At 47.4% G+C, this 16,065-nt stretch overlaps 1 protein-coding gene across 15 annotated transcripts in view; it reads left to right on the top strand.

Annotated features, from left to right (window-relative positions):
- NTF3 (neurotrophin 3) overlaps positions 1-14,109 on the top strand; it is a 65,807-nt gene extending 51,698 nt beyond the window's left edge. For 6 of the 15 annotated variants that reach the window (XM_045364569.3, XM_065523602.2, XM_045364574.3 and 3 more), the window contains exon 2: positions 13,004-14,109. In XM_045364569.3, coding sequence (XP_045220504.2) covers positions 13,004-13,798 — 795 coding nt within the window. In that variant the 3' untranslated portion in view covers positions 13,799-14,109. Of the gene's footprint in view, positions 1-7,139; positions 7,251-9,238; positions 9,382-9,412; positions 12,763-13,003 lie in introns of those variants that run through there. The other 9 variants (XM_074005842.1, XM_045364573.3, XM_065523601.2 and 6 more) reach the window with 7 other exon arrangements.
- Positions 14,110-16,065: the final 1,956 nt, after the last annotated feature.

A 16,065-nucleotide genomic window follows, 5' to 3' on the forward strand; every position in this document is an offset into this window, starting at 1 on the left:
CACAGACACACACAGAATAACACCACACCCACATGCACACATGCACAGACATACACGCAGCACAGACACACACAGAATAACACCACACCCACATGCACACATGCACAGACATACACGCAGCACAGACACACACAGAATAACACCACACCCACATGCACACATGCACAGACATACACGCAGCACAGACACACACAGAATAACACCACACACACGCACACACACCACACACAACACCACACACACATGCACATACACACACCACAGTCACACACGGAATAACACCACACACACACGGACACACACAGAATAACACGACACACATGCACATACACACACCACAGACACACACGGAATAACACCACACACCACAGACATGCACACAGAATAGCGCCACACACACATGGGCACACACAGACATACACACACCACACACGCAGAATAACACCAGAAACATGCACACACACAGACATACACCACACACGGAATAACACCACACACACGCAAATACACCACACACACACACAGAATAACACGACACACATGCACACATGCATACAGACATAAATCACACACACAATAACATAACGCCCATGCACACACAGTCACACCACACAGATACCCAGAATACCAGACACACATGCACACGCACAGACCCACTCACAGAATACACATATGCACACACACATGCATACACGCACCACACAGAATAACACCGCACACACATACAGACACAGACATACACACACATACACACACCACAGACACACAGATATACTCACAGAATACACACATGCACACACATGTATTGACATACACCACACAGGCAGAATAACACCACACACACACCACACACACAGAATAACACCACACACATATGCCCACTGGACATATACACCGCATGCATACAGACACACACATGCACACTACACACATGCACACACAAGCACATACATACACAGACATCACACATGCATACATATACACAACACACAGACACGCCCACAGGCTTACACAGACACCACACACAATATATAGATATGCACACAACACACACACACAAAGACAAACACACAGACACACTCACAGGCATACACAGACACCACACACAACATACAGATATGCACACAACACACACGCAGAGACAGACACACTCACAGGCATACATGCACGCATACACATACTACACACAGACACATCCGCAGTCATACACAGAAACGCAGAGACATACAACACATACACACAGACACGCATAGACGTGTGTGCGTGAGCATGCATGTGCGCGCACACACACACACACAGACACACACTGCCTGACTTGTTTCCCACAAGACGGGTACTGGCTTGTTGCTTGTAGCCCTCCTGTCCCAGCCTGTGTTGGCCGGGGTGCCAGGCACTGCCACCCCTCTTGGGACGGGGCACAGGTGGCTGTGTGATCACGGCCTGTTCTGAGCGCCTATTCCTGAGCCGGGAAGTGCTCTGTGACACTGAGTGCCCGTGCCTTCGTCTTTCCCATGGTGCTGGGACTTGGCCACCTGCTGCATCTACAGCACCCGCATGTTCACTTCCCTGGCAGTAGAAAGAAATGTAGGTTAGTGCAGGGAGGTCACTGGCTTTGGGGACGATGGCAGGGTGGAGTGATCTCTAATGTGAATGGAAGTGCACATGTCCTCTGGACCCGCAGCAATGCTGGCTTCAGAGGGGCCTTCTCTGCCACCTTTCCACTTTTCCCCAGCCAGGTAGAAGAGCCACCGCCCAGAGTCTTGGGCTCAGCTGAAACCCCCTGCTCAATAAGAGACCCCCCTTTTCACTGTCTCTCTCTCTTCCTCCCAACTCACTGTCTCTCTCTCTGTCTCCCTCACTCCGTCTCTCTCCTCTCTTCTCTGTCTCTCTGCCTCCCTCTCTCTGTCTGTTTCTCACTCTGTATCGCCTTTTTTTCTCAATCTCTGTATCTGTCTCTCCTCCTTTCTCTTTCTCTCTCTGTCTCTCCCTCTGTCTTTCTCTCTGTGTGTTTTTATTTTTTGGTCTCCCTGCATCTCTGTTTCTGTCTCCCTTCCTCTTGGCTCTGTATCTTTGTCTCCCTCTCTCCCTATCTGTGTTTCTCTGTCTCCATCTCTCTCTGTCTTTATGTCTCTTTTTTTTATCTCTCTCAATCTCTATATCTCTGTCTCTTTCTCTTTTTATCCTTTCTGTGTCTCTGTCTTTGTTCTCTGTCCCTCCATCTCTGTCTCCCTCTTCCTCAGTCTCTGTCTCTTTCTCTGTCTCAGCCTCTCTCTGTCTCTGTATCGCTGTATCTGTCTCTCTCTCTCTCCCAGTCTCTCTCTGTGTCTGCCTATGACTCTCTCTGTCTCTACCTGTCTCTCTCTAGCACTCACTCACCCACTTACCTGAAGTCTCCATCAGCAGTGGGTGGCTTCGCCTCTCTGCTTCGCCACTTTGCAGTCAGACCCACGGGGCTTGCAGACCCTCTGCTGGCGCACACCTTCAGGAGACCAACAGTGCCAGGCCACTCCCATGTTCTTCAGGGTTCCAGCCCCGAGTAGTTGGTAAACCCAGTAATCGTCCTGGAGATCCACCGTAGATTCCTCACCGAGGTACTGAATCAGCCCCTTTTGAGCAAACTTAATGGAATGACCTTGGTGGCATTACCAGATGACACCCTGTAGTCTCTTATTGATGGTTGATTCTATGTCTTCGCTATTGTGAGCAGTGCTGCAATGAACATATGTGTGCATCTGTGTCTTTATGAGAGAATGATTTATCGTCCTTTGGGTATATACCCAGTAATGAGATTGCTGGGTCGAATGGTATTTCTGTTTTTAGGTCTTTGAAGAATCGCTTAGGTCTTTGAGGAATCGCATTTGCATTTTCAAACATCATGGAGAACACAGGTCTTGAGGATGTGCAGGAACAGGGAGACCAAGGAATGAAAAAGCCATCAGGTTGGAGGTGAAGAAGTCACCCAGAGTGATGGCAGGTTTATGGACAGAAAGGAAAATGCTCTGATTCCTGGTGTCCATAAGGAAGGTGGATGCCAATAGATGGTGCTACACAGACACTTGTGAAAGGAAGAAGGGAAAGAGTCTGCCTCCGTGGGCTGCCTCCATGGGCTGAGTAGGGCTGCTGGGGCCTCAGGCCTCTCACACATAGTGTCAGACATGCTGTGTTGGACAGGCTCACCTGGGACCCCTGTGCCTCCCCCAGGAAGCCCTATTGATAGGTGTGGGCAGGCCTCCCTCCATGTGTCCTTAAATACACTGACTACTCTGTGTGTGGATGTGGATGAGCAGCGTAGGGCTGGTCATCTGGAGGGCTGGGCCTGGTTCCGGCTCTTGTACTGATTGATTGATTGATTGATTGATTGACTTTTGGGCAAGTCACTTTCCCCCCATAACCTTTCCATTGTACCCCAATCCTAATAGAGTTGGATGCCAGTTGCTGGCACCCTGGCTTCACAGGGACACAGAGAAACAAAGAGGACCAGAAAATTCGGCTGATAATAATAATTTCTTCCCTATTTGGTCTGGAGAAGAAATGACTCAGGGCTGGCACAGGATAATAGAAGCATAGGGTATGTCAACTAGAAAGAACCTTTGAAATACTTTAGTTCAAGAATTCTAAACCTAAAATCTGTGGGACACTAGGATGATTTTTACGGACTCTTTGAATCACCTTGAAATTGTTTGCAATATTATTTATTTATGGGCACATGTGTGGTGTTTTAGCAGAAGGATTCCTTAACATTGATTATGTTGTAAAAGGGCCAGTGATCATAGAACAATTAACACCCCAGCATCATGTTATGTGATTCATAACTGAGGGGTCTCTGCAGACGGCATTTGGAAAGGTGTGAGTCCTTTTTTTCAGTTGTCACCATGACTGGGGTCACGATTGATATTTAGTAGGTGTGGCCTTGAGTTGCATGCATGGGGGATAAAACTGAACAATAAAAAAACTGTCCTGTTCAAAATCCAAGTAGCACCCCTGTGAAGAAACACTGCTCAGGAACTGAGCCCCCAAGATGCACAGTGATTCTCCCTTAGCCACAAAGCTCATTCGTGGCAGAGTTGGTTTTTATTAACAGATCAAAACAGGGGATGTGCCAAGAGCCTACATTATTTTGTTTCTCATCATCAGCTACAAATATGCTGCAATCTATGAAAACAAAAGAATCAGAAATCTGTCCCAACTTCAACGCTCCAGCCATTTTTTTAAAATGAATCTTTGGGTTCTTGGTTGTTTTTAACCATCAACTAAGAGAAGAGGAAAGGAATACTTTACATTTGGAGAAAGTAAACCATAAACAACTGATTCCACTAGCCCCATATCACATACATATGCTCTTCAGTTACTGTGAATCGGTGAGGCAAGCCTTAGACTGGAAATTTCCCCTTTATGTTTCAGAGGATCTGTCTTGAATGTCTCTTACTCTACAAAGAAAGAAACATATACCAGCATGCTGCTTGCTACCTAGTTCACTGCAATGAAGTGGCGGGTGCCTTAGACGTTGGAGTGAATTGAGAGATCTTCTGCAATATCAGCTAAGAGTTAGGCCTGTGGGATCACAGAGACAGGGTCTGTTCCCGGGCTCTGCCTCTCAATTGATGTCTCATCTTGAGAAAAAGTACTTAATCCTTCTGAGCCTCAGTTTCCTCGGCTGAAAAGTGGGGATAATAATCGTATCCACAAGGATTAATTGAGATCATCCCTGTGAAGTGTTCCGCACAGTCTAGCATATGGTGAGGCTCAATAAATGTGAGCTGTTCTTACAAGCGATTATTATGACTTGCATCTGTGATTAAAGACAGCCTGGGGTTCAGAGTGTTTGTGCCAAAATTGCTTTCAGAGGACAAGCTCTGGGTTGGTTTTTCAGTCTTGCCCAGCTGCCCAGAAAGAGTCACTGGAGTGTTTTGGGTTGGAGTCATTGTGTTTGTTAAGTGTCTATCACACACTCCAGTTTTGATGGAAGATTGGTTTTCTTCCTGTGTGCACATCGCCGCATCACTACATGAGTGGGTGAGAAGAGACTCAGGAAAGCACCAGACACATGTTTCTTCTGCCTCAGTTCCCTAGTCTGTAAAAGTACTCAGAAGCATGATGACGGTCACAGGGAACAGAGGGAACCTGGAGAAGCAAAAGACAGTCCCAGCTGTCACAGTCTTCGGACACCATGGTTTTCCGGACAAGGGATCCAGACCAGACCAGCAATCAATACAGCTGCAGACCACCAGTCAATACTCCTCATCCTTGTGAAAGGCAGTTGGCTGTGTGGCAGCAGGGAGACATGAGGGGCCATATTTGACACAGGCATGATGGCCAAGTCTAGAGGAGTCAGCCTGCCATCTGACCACACTTTCTGCAACCAAGTCCTCTGGGGGCCAAACCAGTATGGTTTGAGTTTATCGCGGACTTGCTGCTATGGTTGATGCACACAAAAAAGTTTTGGCCATTGCCAAGCCAGCTGTGGTCTTGGTTTGGAAGAGTAAGAATTGAATGGAAGGGATGCTTTGGGATTTCCCTTGGCCTCCAACCCTCAAGAGGAAGCCAACTTATTTCTTCTGCCATTTGGAGACTCATGCTTGTCTGGGTGGATAAGATAAATACTTTCATCATTGTCATCATTATTATTAATTATAATTATTGAAAATCAATTACTCAGCAGCCCCTACCTTGTAATGGTATCATTTACTGTTGTATAGCATTTTGCAGACAACGTGTACGCTTGACCATAAACTCGACTTGAACATAATCATAAATTTAAAACAAAAACATTGACGTGGGCAGCTATTCTCTGAGGCCAAAGTTATTATTTAATGCCAGCTGCACTTTCAGCTGTCTATGTGGCTGAAGCAACTTCCCCTTGTGTGTTTTCACACTTACAGATTGGAGTAATCCAGACACAGAAAATGATACCAAAATTGAAATGTTTCTGAACATTAAATGATTCCATAATTTGAAAATAGTTTCAAATTTTTCAAAATTCAAAACTTTGAAAATAGTTCAACTAGAGTCCATCCTCACCTCAGGTAGTTACATGGTGTGTGTGCGTGTGTGTGTGTGTGTGTGTAGGCCCATCAACCCATGCATGCACACCTGTATGCACAGAGGTGGATGAGTGTGAATTACCAAAACAAAGATGACTAAATGCAGGATAACACCATGATGGCTAGTAGCCAGATTGACTCAGATTTTCTCTGAAGATCCTTCTTAGTCCACCCTCCATGACATGGGAGTTTGTGATATGCAAAGGATAAAGTAAACCTGAGTTTCCTGGGGCTTGGGTCGGCATACCAAGCTCCTTTAAGATCTCTCTTTGCCAAGACGGGGCTAAGCCAGAGGCTTCCTTGGCCTGGGGAATAACTGTCGTACCTTCCTCCCTGGAGCGGCTGGTGCACAGTTTTGACGTGTGCCATGCCTTCCATCTTTCACAGCCCGGGGCCAGAGGAGGCTATGCTTTAAACAATGTGAAATTCCTCTCCTGACAGCTGTGCAAAGGAAACTCACAGCTTCCTACCTCCATCTCGGTCCACTTGGCTTTCTTTTGGGATATAGGTTCCTTGTCTGTTCAGGGGTCCCTGTTCCTCACTTTCCGGCCTTCGAAAGGACCAGTTTCCTTACTTCCTTTCTTAGGGAGGCGAGTCAACCTTCTGAGGTTCTCTGTTTTATTTTATTTTATCCTAGAGCATGCCTTCACTGTTGACTGTGTGTCTTGTCTCATTTCTGCTGAGAAGCCAGCATCTCCTGAAAACTGAGGGCCTTGTCCTATTTCAGATCTTGGGCCGAGGATTGACCATGTGTGTTAGTCAGTTTCAGAGCCCTGAGTTTTAAGTACTAAGTTTTAAGGAGAGGAACAACAGTACAATTAGGTATCTTAAAGAACAGGATAGGAATCCACACCTGCCCCTTCTCTCACCTGGTTTGACACTACATAGATGCAGACCTGTTCAGAGTTCAGGGATTGTCTCATGAGGCCTCACCAATTACCAACAGAGAGAGTAGCTGTTTCTCCTCTAGCTCCCTGATTGCTTCTGGTTTTCCGTGACTTTAGAGCATGCGCGTCAGCAGGTTTTGGGGACCATCTCTGGCCTGCTTTGTGATCTTGGCTCTGTTCCTCAATTTATGTCTTTTTTGTGCTCCATAAGACAGGGAGTTTCATGGTTGCCACTACCTGAGAGGTGCTGAAGTGAATGAGGTGGAGGACGCAGAGCTAGCAGGGAAGAAGGTGCCGTGGAAACCCACACAGCTTTATTCATGTGAGCTCATTTCTCATTTACTCCTTGTAGCAATTCCAAGTCGCCCCCCCGCTTCATCCCCTTCCAAGAATTTCCCTCCCTTGTTGGTTTTGGATCCACCGTGCCCCCGGTGAGTTAACCTACATGTTTTAGTTTGAATCTAATCATGCTATTTCCAGGTTGCCAACCCCCACGGGTGCTTCAGCCTAATTGGTCTGTCCTCACTGGTGTCTGCAGCACCTTCCCTTTGAGCGTCATCTGTGCATTTTAATTAATCTGCCACTTTTTCCTCCCTCCTGCTTCCGGATCATTAATAAAGAGATTAACCAAAACCAGACCAATCCCCAGTGGAGGCTCCACCAGGCTCTCTCTCTCCCAGCTCCCAGCTTTGCCATGGGTCAGAACATCTTCGTGTGGCCCCATTGACTAATTCTGAGGCCTCAAGACCTATGTTCAGAACAAAGCCAGTGTGAATTAATTTTGCAATTAAGATTTGGGGAACAAGCATAGCCAGTCTTTTATATATGGCCTTAGTTTAATATTTCCACCACATTCCTTTCCCTTTTGTCATGCTACTTTAAATCTATCACTTTCCCACCTCTCTGCCTTTCCAGTCCCTGAACAAGACATTAGGGTGATCTGGCAGGATGTCTCCTGAGCCCGTAGCATTAGTCAGAGACCATGTCGTGGCCGAAGAAATTCTCCAGAGTCAGACCCTTCTGGACACAGCTGGCCAGCGTCCTCTTTGACCCCAGCCAGAGAATGAATTTGCCTCCAGAGGATATGGTTATACCAGAAATAATGAAATCTCTTGAATTTGCATATTAAAAATTTGGCAAATTAAACACTGCTTTCACCTCTGCTCTCATTTCTCCTCTCTGAGGAAAGCTAAAACAGAGCCTTTCTGCTTTCTTTGTAAGTCGCCCAGATTTTCCGTGCTGGTCTCAAACCCTGGATGTGAGATGGTGCACTCCGTGTTCTGTCCACTACAACACAGGGCCTCTGCAGGCACAGGTGACCTGCAGATGGGCTGCACTGAAGACCGTCAGGCCCAGGAGGGAATTGGATTGTGTTTACTTTTGTGCGGGTGCTTTCGTAGGGAATATGGGGAGGACGACATAGGAGTGATGGCCTCAAATCTCTGCAAACTCTGCTTAGAGCTGAGGCTTCTTGGGGAAGGGCACAGCCTGCTGACAGCAGCCATCCTGGCTCCAGGCTTGGAGCTTGGGCTTCCTCTGGAAGTAAACTCTCTAGAATGTTTGAGAGCAGGGATGGACGGAGAGGCAGCACAGTGTCATCATTAATAACATGAGCTCTAGAGCCAGAAGGTGCAAATCCTGGCTCTGCTGCTTGTTAGCTAGTTGTGGAACCCCTCTTTGCCTTGGTTTCCTCATCCAAAATGAGAAATATGATAGCACCTACTTCAGGATGGTTGTCACCAGGATTTAAGATTTATATAAGCCAGTACCTGGCACTTTGCATTTTTATTCTGGATGATCTCACCCCTAAGCAGTCTAAAAATTTACTCCACACATGGGCAGCAAGAGGGGTCTTTAGGTACATGGTCGGGAGGTGCTCCTGTATAAGGAAGCTGGTCCTGGAGAGGTGAATTGGAACCTGAAGGCTGCAGCCCCGTCTCTGCATGTGACAGGGCAGACGCAGGTTGCTGGGGGCTCAGATTCTGTGCCATTCTCTACCCCAGCTTCCTTTTCCATGTCCGCTGCTTCTTGAATACCCCCAAACCCTCTGTGGATGCTGTTAACTGAGCCAAAAAGGAGGAATCAGAAATTGCTCTCTTTTGAGTATTTTGAGGGATGGTGAAACCTTGTAGGAATGTTGCTCCAGGGACTGAGAAAACACCATATGTGGGAAAGCGTTTCTAAGTGAGGAAAATCGCACATGCACGTCGGTCAGGATCTTGGAAAACTCTGAGCAGGGGAAATGGGCACCGGGGAGAGTGTAGAAAGGGGGTTTACTGAGGTCTTTAACAGGTCTTTTTCTAATTATAGCCAAGAAGAGCCTGGGGACCATGGCCGACTTCAGAGCCAGGGCCTGTATTTTCTTTGGGAAAAGAAGGCAGAGTTGATTGGCTTCCAAAACCAGGCTTGGCAAAAGCCCATGCAGGCTCTCCAGCCAGTAAGCGCTGCCTTGGGTAGGTCTATATCGTAGCCGGCGTTCATTCAGTAAATTGACATCGAAACTCCGCAGCGTGTCCAGCCCTGTGCTGGGCGTTGTGTGGATGGATGTGTGGATGGAAAGGACACGGTCCCTGTCGTCCAAGAGGAGACACACCAACAATAATAGCACAATATGACAATTGCTTAAATGAAGTTCTCTGCAGATGACAGTGACCCCTAGAGAAAGAGCATAGACATCCCCCTAAATAGAAGAACTCACTGCTGTGCCTTGCCTGGGTGGAGCTAGCACTGCCTTCCTGTTTCCATTCCCCACTCCAGAGAACTGGCCCACTGGGGGACTCCCACCCCAGACATGGAGTGAAAAATGAAGGTACTCGTGGCCAAAAAGTGACCAGAGATCAGAATGCATCTCTTCTTGCCCCCAGCGTATTCAGAAATGCCACCTCTCCCTTGCCCATGTTTGCTTTCATCATTTGTCTGTTCTCTGGGCTTCCAGTTCATAATATTCCTTTCTTCTCCCGCAACTGGTGTAAGTGGTCTGAGATCCAAGCACTCGGGCACTGTGGCATCTGGGGGAAAGCCTTGTTGGGACCGTGTTGGTACAGATTGCTGTGAGCCAGATGTAGAGAAGGGAGCTCTCCAGACGCTGGGTCCCTCGCCCGTGTGCATCAAGGGCAGAGAGGTGCACCATCTCCCGTGGCCACAGGCCGTTCAGGTTCATGTTCTCTAACATTTCTAGTGTGCTCACTCTGTCCCTGATACTATGCTGGGTGCTTCCATGTGGATTTCTTTGTTTACCCTTCACAATAACTTTGATGGTGCACAAGCCATGTGACTTTTGTTGAACCTACGAACCAAATGCCCCCGTCACTCTCTGCCATTGTTTAGCAGTCCTTAGACAGCTCACTTCGCCACCAGTGTAGGTCTCTGTTCCCTTATCTGTATAAATGAGGGGATTGTCTAGGGTCCTTCCCAGCTGCAAACCTCTGTGTTTTGGGGAGTTCTGTGGCAACATTCTTGGACTTGCTCTCTACGAAAAAAGCTAAAAGTAGATTCTTGAAATGGAGTCCACAGGAAGTCTTCAGGGCTTTAAGACAGGCTTCTAAAGAGTTTAGAAACACCAACCTGCAGATGACTTACTCCCACTACTTATTACAAAGTATCATGGCAAGTAAGAAAGAAATGGTCAGCCACTGGGAGAGCAGGCTAGGGTTGCAAGGAGGTGGCAGGTGCTGCTGTTGGGATCTTGGGGGAGCATTGTAGAAAAGTCAGCTTTGGAACCAGGCACTGAAAAATGGGTGAAATTTCAACAGGAGAGGCAGTGCACGTGGGTCGTGATTCAAGCAGCAGTGAGTAGTGAATGGGGTTGGAGCAAGGGGCCCGTGAGCTCAATGATCACATGGAAAAGGGAGGTGAGGGCCGGAGTGCAGAGAACCCCTCTCACTTTCCTGTGGGTTTCTCCTCTTCTTTAAACTGCATTTAGGTTTTCCTCATCTATAAGATGAAGGAATAAGATTAGATGTCCTCTTTATATGGCTTGTCTACTTCTAATAAACTTTGGTTCCCTATTCCAGCCACCACCCATAAAGACTCTTACTTTTTCCTCCTCAATCCATCAGCATCAGCCAGCATTCTCCCTCTCAGCTCACCCTGGTCATTACCTCACTAATCTGTACCTTGACTCTTATTCTACCCGGGACCTCCCCTCACTAACCATACTTGATTTATTTCCTTAAGAGCAGATACCCTGTGTATTCTTAGCTTACGGTGGCTGAGCTTTTGGGAGGTTTAATAAATTGTTTTTCAATAGACTGTCAGTCCTAAATGATTTTATTGCAGCTGTATTGTTCTTTTTGGGGGGAGTAGGGAAGGTAATCCTAGTTGTATGCCATATTCTTTGTATTGTTCAAGTTGCATTTTGTTGGGCCTGTAATATTGAAGATAATGTCACTTGTATGCAGAGTAGGAGGGAGATTCCTTACACTATAGAGGAACCGTTTTCCTAGGATAGTACAATTCCTGATAGTCATTTTCCTCTAAGGGTGAGCAGCAAAGCTAGAATCCCTCTCTTGGCTTTGACCTTGAAGGGGTCAGCTGTTCCCAAGACTAGTTCCCATGGAAAGAAGATGGTCTCCTTATCACAGTGACAAGAGGAGGCAGTATGAGCAGAGTGCGTCACTGTTGCTGACCTCTAGGGACAAGCGAGCCAGCCGTATTTCAGACAAGCTGGGAAGAGGCTCTCTGTGGGTCCTGGGAGCGAGGGAGCACTGGCGGGCTCAGACATAGGTGTTGGTTAGCAGGACTGCTCTTCTGTTTCTTGTGTCGGCTTTGTTTATTTCCTCCCTATTTTCCCCCTGGACTTTCCGAAAATACCAAAGGTGAACCAGGGGAAGAGTTTTCATTTTCCATGTTTAGACAGAACTTTAAATAGGAAATGATGTACACCCTGGGAGGCGGTGAGGTGGTGGCGATGGTAATTAAGGGGTGATTATCTCAAGGAGGTGGAGGAATCAGGGGCATCACTAGCTCAGCTGCCCCTCTCCACCTGGAGCATCTCCTTCCAGTGCTAACCCTCGGAAGATCTGGGCTTCCTTTGCTCTAGTGAGGGAGAGACCAGCAATGAAGGTATCTTGAGATCAGCACTGTAATTCCACCAGGACTCCTCAGGAGCCCGGTGTTAACCTTCTACTATGGCAACAGAATGAGGGCGCCGATGGGTTGCAATGCCGTTTAAACAAGGAAATAGTAGCATTAGAAGGAGCATAACCACTAACAGGAACATCTTGTAGCAGAAATGTTAAAAATCTAAAGGAGGAAAGTGAATCAACAATGACTCTTCTGTTCTGGGCAAGTCCAGCCCATTTATGTGAGGTAGTTATTCTGCATCTCTGTCTTCCGCAAGTCGCGCTGTGGCAGGGCTCTGTTTGGCAGAGAGGGTCCCTGGGGATGGAGCAGATCGGTTGGTGATGTGTGTCTGTCAGAAAGCTCGGCAGAGCACCCTGGAACGCAGGCCCTCTCGCACAGTGGGTAGTGACCCTACATGTTCATTTCCAAGGGCAGGAGAACAGACCGCTCCGGCTGCGACCTGGCCAGGAATGACCCCACATCTGACATTGCAGTATGGGGGGCCACTGAACCAGTCCTCAGCCTCAGTGTGTTCCTGGGGCTGCAGCTAGGGAGCAGTCGAACTCTTTCTTGAGACAATTACAAGGCCACCGCTGCTGCTGCTGCTGAAGGGAAGTTACTCCATGCTTACAATTCTCGGGTTTGAAGTTTCCATGCTTTGCCAGACTAGAGTGAATCATGCATCTTTGCAGGCTCAAGGGATGTTTAAAGAAGCGGTAGGACATCATCCACCCACAAGTCGAGGCTGCAGGATAAAGCAGACATCCAATGTAAATACAACCCGTGCAAAAAGCAGAGTCAGCAGACCTGGAGTGCATTCTGCAGTATTTCCTGGGGGTGGGGGAAAGAAATTGCCTCTTCAGAATGTCCAGAGGGGAGTTGCGTTGCTTACCTGGGGGGCGGGATCCTCTCTCGGGCCCCACAGGGATACTCAGCCTTAGGTAGCTGGTGCCAGAATAACATAGACTCAGCTGCCACGGCCTGCTCTTAACACCTGTGTTTCCCTTTCAGATCTTACAGGTGAACAAGGTGATGTCCATCTTGTTTTATGTGATATTTCTCGCTTATCTCCGTGGCATCCAAGGTAACAACATGGATCAAAGGAGTTTGCCAGAAGACTCGCTCAATTCCCTGATTATTAAGCTGATCCAGGCAGATATTTTGAAAAACAAGCTCTCCAAGCAGATGGTGGACGTTAAGGAAAATTACCAGAGCACCCTGCCGAAAGCAGGGGCCCCCCGAGAGCCGGAGCGGGGACAGCCCGCCAAGTCAGAATTCCAGCCAGTGATTGCAATGGATACCGAACTGCTGCGGCAACAGAGACGCTACAACTCACCACGGGTCCTGCTGAGCGACAGCACCCCCTTGGAGCCCCCACCCTTGTACCTCATGGAGGATTACGTGGGCAACCCCGTGGTGGCGAACAGAACATCACGGCGGAAACGGTACGCGGAGCATAAGAGTCACCGAGGGGAGTACTCGGTATGTGACAGTGAGAGTCTGTGGGTGACCGACAAGTCATCGGCCATCGACATTCGGGGACACCAGGTCACGGTGCTGGGGGAGATCAAAACGGGCAACTCTCCCGTCAAACAATATTTTTATGAAACGCGATGTAAGGAAGCCAGGCCAGTCAAAAACGGTTGCAGGGGCATTGATGATAAACACTGGAACTCTCAGTGCAAAACGTCCCAAACCTACGTCCGAGCACTGACTTCAGAAAACAATAAACTCGTGGGCTGGCGGTGGATACGGATAGACACGTCCTGTGTGTGTGCCTTGTCGAGAAAAATCGGAAGAACATGAATTGGCATCTCTCCCCATATATAAATTATTACTTTAAATTATATGATATGCATGTAGCATATAAATGTTTATATTGTTTTTATATATTATAAGTTGACCTTTATTTATTAAACTTCAGCAACCCTACAGTATATAAGCTTTTTTCTCAATAAAATCAGTGTGCTTGCCTTCCCTCAGGCCTCTCCCATCTGTTGAAACTTGTTTTGTGATCTGGCTCTCAGGAGTCACTCTGTAAAATCTGTGTACACCAGTATTTTGCATTCAGTATTGTCAAGGCCATGACTGTCGTTTTAGTAAACTTGTTAAAATCAGATGATGTCAGAGTTGTGTATAAACACAGTTATATCCCTCTTCTGGTACATTTAATGTTGGGTTAATGAATTAAAAGAACTGTTATGGCCTCCACTGAAAATGATACCGTGTAGCTCTGGCCAGCAAGCTCTCTATCAGATTCTGTGCTATTTGTTTGGAAAATTAGAATTATGATTTGCTCCAATGTTGTGGTCCTGGAACAATAACAACAACCCTGGCAATTTCAGTTTTGGAAGTTCCTTTGCAGCACAATTTGTTGTTTTGGGGTTTGAAGTTGTTCAAGGGTTTAATTTTTTTTTTTTTGGCTTTGGTTTTTGTTTTGCTTTTTGCAAGTGGTTTCATCTTTAGGCACAAAGAATTTTTTTTAACTATTTGTAACAGAAGAGTTGCATGACTACCCAGAAGCAAACTGAAATGGATCGTGAATAATCTACACATAGAGGATAAATTTACTTATGACCGACTTTCAGCCTGTGACCACCCCTCCTCCTCTGGCAGCCCCTTCTAGAGCTGTGAGCAGAGTTGGAAAGTGCTAGAGCTTTGGAGTCGGACCTGGGTTCAAGTTCCAGCTCCTCCCCTGTGAGCATGTCCAGGTTTTAGAGATTCTCTGAGCCTGTGCTTCCTAGGGTCAGAGTCAGACAAGGGTCCTTGCCTACGTCCGAGGAATCCTGAAGAGTCAGGTTATAATCCCTGAAACTTTCTAGCATGGAGCAGGCGTTCAAGAATGTTAGTCCCTCACCCGTTCCCTTCCATCCCCCTGAGATATAAAACGTCCAAATGGAAGGGACCTTCTTGGTGCCTTCTGAGTCCCAACAGGAGTCCATGACAGCCAAGGGGTCACCGTGGGGATGGCATCACCTGACATGCGCAGGCAGGACTGAGGGGACACCAGGGATGTCCGTCGAGGAGTTTGTTGATGCCCATTTCCCATTGGGAAGCAGCTTGTCCTCTTGGGGCTGGAACATAAGGACGCTCATCTCCCATCTTGGCAGAGGTGCAAGGTGTCTGCTAATCCAGTACTGCCCTGAAGCCCCGCCCTCTGCCCAACCTGGATTGCCCTGCATTCATTAGGGACCACGCATGCTCTTACCTCAAGCAGCTTACGCACTGACATCTCCTTAGCACACGCCTGTATGGACGGTGTCCTTTATGGGATATGAACTTTGGAATTAGACTCAGCAAATAGCAGTGGCCTTAGGAACATCATGACACTGCACTTGATCCTGGATGCCTAAAATATGGGGGAAGGAAATAAGGAGTTGATCACGGGCCAGGCATGTTCAAACCCTGCCACCATTAATTGTCACAAATCCTTTGAGGGAGCCAGTATCATCTCCAGTTTACAGGTGAGGAAACTGAGGCTGGTGGGTTCAACTTGCCCATGGTCATTTAGTAAGTAAGTGGCAGAGTGGAGATTGTAATCTACGTGGCAATGATGGCACAGTCTTAACTCCTCGTCACTAGTCTCCCCTCTCCTACATAGCAGCATCACATTTCAGAGTGGGTATTATAGTCCTAGAGATATGAAAAACACAGCCCTCTGTGTGGGAAACTTTTGTCCTGTTGTTTCACTGAGCCTTCATCAAGAACACAATAAACCAGCTGATAGGACAAGGAGAGTCTTATGACTAGCCCAAGCCTAGTTATCAGGAGCTTGTCATTTCAAAGTGACCCTTTCCCTGGGCGTCTAGTAAGCCCTCCACCCCTAAAACAGCAGGCTGAGGGAACTACAGCTGAGGCATGTCTGTAAAGCTTGAGTCTCAATTTTTTAGCCAGCACTGCGGGAGCAAGACAGAAACGTAAAGAAGCAGTTTTATGGCCCTGGGTAACAGTGGATTGTAGAAAGTTGGAGAAACCTGTTGAGGAGTTGCAGCAAATGCTACCTCACCTGCGTATCGTATGGCCTTTCTATCCTCAGGCCTACGGTTGAGGTGCCCTTAAGGTCCTCTTCTGGA

This window comes from Macaca fascicularis, chromosome 11 (genome assembly GCF_037993035.2).
Source record: "Macaca fascicularis isolate 582-1 chromosome 11, T2T-MFA8v1.1".
Classification (NCBI taxonomy): Eukaryota; Metazoa; Chordata; class Mammalia; order Primates; family Cercopithecidae; genus Macaca; species Macaca fascicularis.